General features: G+C 44.6%; 1 protein-coding gene across 1 annotated transcript; it reads left to right on the forward strand.

The window, feature by feature from the left end:
• The first annotated feature begins 4,556 nt into the window (after positions 1 to 4,556).
• Positions 4,557 to 5,997, forward strand: LOC131245906 (phosphoenolpyruvate carboxylase kinase 1). Its single transcript, XM_058245679.1, has 2 exons — positions 4,557 to 5,378; positions 5,599 to 5,997. The coding sequence occupies exons 1-2, from the start codon at positions 4,598 to 4,600 to the stop codon at positions 5,652 to 5,654; spliced, it is 837 nt and encodes a 278-aa protein (XP_058101662.1). The 5' UTR covers positions 4,557 to 4,597; the 3' UTR covers positions 5,655 to 5,997.
• The last annotated feature ends 342 nt before the right edge of the window (positions 5,998 to 6,339 follow it).

The raw sequence follows: 6,339 nt of genomic DNA on the forward strand, positions 1-6,339 counted from the left end.
GGACTACCGGGTCCTGTGTATAGAATCCAACCTGTCCACCTGCATCCCACCATGGAATTTTGATTCCCCAAATATAAGGATGATCCGACCGTCAATTGGGTTACCGTGCGAATTTGGACAAATTTGGATGGTTGTCCTTTGTTTTCAACGGTGGGGCCCATCGTGTTGTGTGTATGCAATCCAACCCGTTCGGTATGTGAAGCCCACCATGATGGTAGGATGCAAGAAAACCCAGCTTATATAATAATTAGGCTGGCCGTGCTATGAAAAACAACGAACAACCGTTCAATAACCTCCAAGTTGACATGGGCGGCCACCTGACGGTTGGATGGACCTGATTTTTGGGGCCACCAAATTTCATGTTGGGGAGATCCTGATGGACGGATTGGATCTGATACGCACACCGTAGTGGGTCCCACGCTCACTACTTGTAGAATAAAATTATTTTACCAGGATTTGTGGAGGAACCATTGATTCTCACGGGCCCCACCATGGAAGGATCATGCTCCAAAATTTCCTTACAGATCAAAATATCCTCTTTTTTTTTTCTGCGTTGGGTGTAAGCAATATCTTCATTTTGTTCTCCACCGTCCTTTTGCGCGCGCAGCAATTTTAACGGTCAGGAGTGCCCATTATAGAAAATTTTGAGGGTATGGTCAATCCACATGGTGGCCCAGTAGATCATAGGGTCTTGATCAGGAACCATTGGCGCAGCCGGTCAAACTGGTGGGTCGACCTCAGTCGTGGTAGAAGAACTGGCAGGTATTTTTGTTATTTACCTGTTGAACTGCAGAATGGAAGAACCATCGTCAAAAGCTCAACAGAGTGTTGCGCTTATTATAAGTGGCGTAGCATATCAAATAAGTTATGGAATAGAAACAAAGATCAGAGAAAAGATTCAGTGGATTCGTCTCCACTGAGGTTCTGTGAAACCTACCTTTTACAACATAAATGACAAAGGATACGATGAATCTGGACCGTCCATGATGTCTTCCCAGATATGGATGGGTGAAAACCAGAAGTAAACACAGATTCGAGAATCCCATCCGCTGATCAGTGTCTTTAAAACTGTTCGTGTTCTTCATTTCAGAAAGTTGTTAAAACGGATGGTTATAATAGATTCATTGGTTTGGTTTCGGGAAACTTTGGCCGTCCATCTTAGGGGTCACTAAATAGACGGCATCACTGCCCTTCTTCCGTGTGGTTGCACGGAAGGTAGACGTGACGCTCCACTGAACAATTTCCCTGTTGGGAGTGGACCTCGTGTGGCGTAGGACACATGGAAGAATATGATTGGCCAAAACAAGCTCCTCCACGTAACCACTTCCCCAAGACGGTGCGACTCTTACAGTGGGTCCCACCATGATGTATGTATCGTATATCCAATCCGTTCATCTATTTTTACAGATTATTTTCGAACAAGATTCCAAATATGAATAAGATCGATATCTCAGGTGGTCCACACTTTAGGAAAAAGTGGGATTGACTAATAAAACCTTCTTGTGGATTAAAAATGTTTTGGATCAATATGATATTTAGTTTTTCATTTCATCCATGTTTTTTTGATCTTATCAACAGGTTGGATTGAAAATAAACGTTACGGTGGTCCCTAGGGAATTTTTAATTTTGGAGCGTTCAACCACTACTGTTTCTTATAGTATGATCCACCTGAGATTTAGGCACTGTTAATTTTTTATCCGTGCCCTAAAATGAAATGTAGAAACAGATGGACGGTGTGGATATATAATACATACATGAAGGTGGGCTCCACGTTAAGGGCTGTACCGTCTTGGGCAAGGCCGGGGCCGCACCTAATCCGTCTCCTTTCCCATCCAGCGTCCTCTTTTCTTCCGTACTCGTAACGTCCGGAACGTCCTCCGAAAGCCGCTTGATATGAGCAGATTCCCTATTCCAACCAACGTAACCGTAGTTAGCTATAAATCTGTGGGCCCCACCTAAAGGACGGTTTCAACACGAACATGTGCCAACTGATCCCTGTTTATCTTTTCTTTTCTTTCTCTTCCCTATTCCCCCGGTAGACAGAGCTATTGTAAGCTTGTGGATCTTTGGTGTAGATCCAAACCGTTGAAATCATGATACCCATTTCAGCGTGGACAATCCTAGCCGTCGATTTCCGTGTCCTTTCCATGGTTTAATGTGGACGGCTTCTATTCTTTTATTTCCAACTGTCTATTTTCCGGCGCTCAAATAGAAGGGTGAGGATTTTACATTTTCAGTAATTTTCAGAGCATGTGCCATCAAAATAAGATCCCAATTACATCAACGGTTTGGATCATTACAATATTATATCCACTTGCAAAAATTGAAAATCGGATCATAATGTACAAATTCTCCAGCCGAGCATTGTACAATGCCGTACTAAAGCACGGTTGGCCTTAGTAACTCAGTACGCTATGGCCAAGTAAACTCTGTGGGCCCCACCGTGATGTATGTATCCTATCTAGGTCGTCCATCCATTTTTTCAGCTCATTTCATGGCATAAACCCAAAATTGAAGCATATCCAAAGCTCAAGTGGACTACAACACAGGAAACAGTGTGAATTAAATTCCTACTATTAGAAAACTTTTTGAGACTATATGGGTTTTGAATCGGGATGATATTTATATTTTACCTTTATCCATGATGTCTGTATGACTTTATGAACGAATTAGATGACAAATAAATATAACTATGGGCCTTAGGAAGGTTTTACGGTGGATGTCACTTGGTTTGCTTGAGCTTTGGTTATGCTTCAATTTTGTTTTTTTAATCTAAAATAATATTGAAAAACGGATGGACGGCATGGATAAGATGTATACATACGTATGGGCGCCACGGAGCTTACTCAGTAGGCAATCGGCCTTCGGTTGGCCTGAAAGATTGTTCTGATGGACCTGGACCTCGTGGTAGACGCTACCTGCCCCTAGATTGGAAGATCCTGGATATAGGACGTTGGGTTTGTCTTCGTCTTTTGTGTTGAATGTGGAGCATTGATGTATTGGCTACCTATTGAAAGGTAGAGATCCTTCCAATCCGTGGGGTTTTTAGTACATGTACCATCTATAACGAGCATTTGATTTTAATTGTTTGGATGAACCTGCGTTGTATAATGCATAGGCCATAGGATGGTTGTGCTATGTACTCGTTTGAATATTGATCCGTTGCCATGGGATGATCAGCCAATCTGGACCATCCATCTGGTTGACCAAACCATGATAGTACACAGTTGGAGACTCTAGCCGCCCCTTCGAATGAGGACAATGATCTTTTGATACTCTCACCGTCCATTTAATAGCCAAGAACCAGACATCTAGATCATTGGGTGTGCTTTTTTGGTTGATCTGTCAATGGGCCTGAACCCTCCTCATATTTTTGGGTTGAGCCAAGTTCAATCCAAGTGGTCGAAATCAGGTCGAGTTAGTTTAGTTAATTTCATTGATAATCTAGCAATTGAACGAGATTTCATATAAAAAAGCCCACACGTGTTTCAGAGGGGCTATGAGTGTGCGATCCATCTAATCCATCCATCAGGTGGTCCTGACCCATCAGATTCCCTCATTGACTCGGACCTGATACGTAATTCAAAACCAAGGTCCAAAAACTAGTCGAGTACCGAACCTGATTGGACGATGGGCACAAGATCTTGCCTGGTCGGGTCCAACATGACCAGACCTGTACCCATCTGCCGGAGCACCCACGGCCTGTAGACTAGACCTGACTGGAACCAGAACCGTTGACTACCCCTTGTTATTGTTGCCTTTTGTCGTTGGACCCGTCCATGGTCTAGGCTCTAGCCTGGATGGATGATTCTGATCGCTCATATCATTGATCCAAGTCCACTAGAAAGTATTTTCAATGGCTCAAATTCAATTCCACTAATCACCGGTCAGACTCATCTGCCCAGTCTTCTTCTTAGAACACCAGCCGTTCACTGAAACATTCAAATGATGGACGGTTCTGATAGCAAGAGGATGCCTCTGATGGTCACACATGCTAATGATCTTGACGCCCACCCAACAAAACGAATTTCCAAACAGCAGTTCTATCAAGTAATCAACCATCGCACACCTGCAACAAACAAGAAAGCTCCGCAAGTAATGGACCATCACACACCTGCAACAAACAGTCCTACTCGAGTTTCTTTCCGTCCGTCGCGACTAAAAAATTAGAACCGTTCAAATCTATTAACCCAACATCATTGATGATCCATACCGTTGATCTTTCTCAGATTTTAATATAAGCCATTGAAGTTTATTCTCAATTACTTACATATACAATCCATCCAGTATTGCTGCAGGTAAAACGAACGCGTCCCAGATGGACTAGAAGTCTCTCTCCCGTCCCGAGCTTCACGGTGAAAGTTTGAAATTCTATTTCAAGGAGTCCGAGTGGGAAAGCTAGTGGTATTTCCGTAAAATTTCTGCAAGTCTAAGTGCTTTAACGTACGGTTTTAGCAGGCGGATGACGCGTGGCTGAGTTCTATTGGAGAGTGCTCGCAAACCGAATATTCCACTGAAAAATACCATACTCACCTATAAATGCTTTTCTAGTCCGTCCGATTTCTCTTTGAGAGAAGAAAAGGAAGAAGAAAGGGAGATGAGCGAAGCTTTGAAGAGAGACTACGAGATCTGCGAAGAGCTCGGCCGCGGAAGATTTGGCACCGTTTTCCGGTGCTTTTCGCTGGAATCCCGAGATTTCTTCGCCTGCAAGACGATCGACAAGCGCCTCCTCTCCGATTCCCTCGACCGCGAGTGCCTCGAGAAGGAAGTCAAGATCATGCAACTCGTCGCTGGAAACCCTAATGTTGTCCAGATCTACGCCGTCTACGAGGATGAATCCTCCCTCCACATGGTCTTGGAGCTCTGCCCGTTGCCGGATCTCTACGACCGGATCTCCGAACGGACGTTTTCTGAGCCGGAGGCCGCCTCCGTGATGTCGCCGTTGATGGAGGCGATTGCGCACTGTCACCGCCGTGGCGTTGCTCACCGAGATATCAAGCCGGACAACATCCTCTTCGACGGACGGAACCGTCTCAAACTTGCCGATTTTGGATCTGCGGATTGTTTCGTTGACAGCGGGCGGTCGATGCGGGGAATCGTTGGGACGCCGTACTACGTCGCACCGGAGGTGATTTCCGGTAGGGATTACAACGAGAAAATCGACGTGTGGAGTGCGGGGGTGATTCTGTATATAATGCTGGCTGGAATCCCTCCTTTTTACGGCGATTCCGCCGCTGAGATCTTTGAGGCGGTTCTGCGTGCCAATCTCCGGTTTCCGACTAGGATTTTCCGCGCCGTGTCGTCGTCGGCGAAGGATCTGATACGGAGGATGCTTTGTAAGGACGTGTCCAAGAGATTCTCGGCCGAGCAAGTTCTCAGTAAGTATCCTCTTTCTAACCTCCTTCTCCCCTTTTCCCCCCTGATTAGGGATTTTGGTGGTGGTTTTTCTTTTTTTCTTAGAAAATTAGTGTTTCTTGCAAGAATATTTTTCTATTGGATTTCTAGTGCTTCCGATGCTATCTTTTTCCCCGTTTTCTGCATTTTTTAAAAGAAAATTTTAGGGTTTCATGGACTGATTTTTATTCGCTCTTCTTTTAGGGCATCCGTGGATTACAAGTGGAGGAGAGACAAGCCCGGTAGCCGATCTGACCTGAGGAAGACTGTCTACGGTCGCGTATACTGTATAAAGACTGTTTGTGTACATTTACGCCCCCGCCCCTCCGAACCCGGTTCGCTCCATCAGGTTGTAGATGGTTCCATACCCGGGGTTTTATGGGGGAGGAAAGATAATCCGATGGAAGACACCATAGCAGCAGCGCTTGTGCAGGAGAGGGAGAAAGAGACTGAAGCGAGAATTTTCTTTTCTTTCTTTTTTTTTTCCTACCCCTTTCCCCCTTTTTCCGAGTTTCTCTGAGAGATGAGAGAGTTAGAGACTGTATATACGAAGTTTCAGCTATAAACGAATGCGTATATGAGAATCTTTTTTCTGTTGTGTTTTGAGTACTTGTCACATTTGTATAGGATGTCCTGTTCCATTAATGGTACGTCCTACCATGAGGTCCAACTGGAAAACAAAGGAACGGATTGGCTACTCCCCTGACACCAGCCCCGTGGCTAGTGGTCGGTGATCTGTGGGCCCTACCATGATGTATGTATTTCATCCCATGTTCATCCATTTTTAAAGATCATTTTAAGGCATAATGCCAAAAATGAAAGGGTTATAAATCTCAGGTGGACCACACCACAGGAAAACAATTGTGATCGGATATCCATCATTTAGATCCTACTAAGGCCCGCTGTACTGTTTATTTGACATTCAATATGTTGATTAGGTAATAA

This window comes from Magnolia sinica, chromosome 5 (genome assembly GCF_029962835.1).
Source record: "Magnolia sinica isolate HGM2019 chromosome 5, MsV1, whole genome shotgun sequence".
Lineage (NCBI taxonomy): Eukaryota > Viridiplantae > Streptophyta > Magnoliopsida > Magnoliales > Magnoliaceae > Magnolia > Magnolia sinica.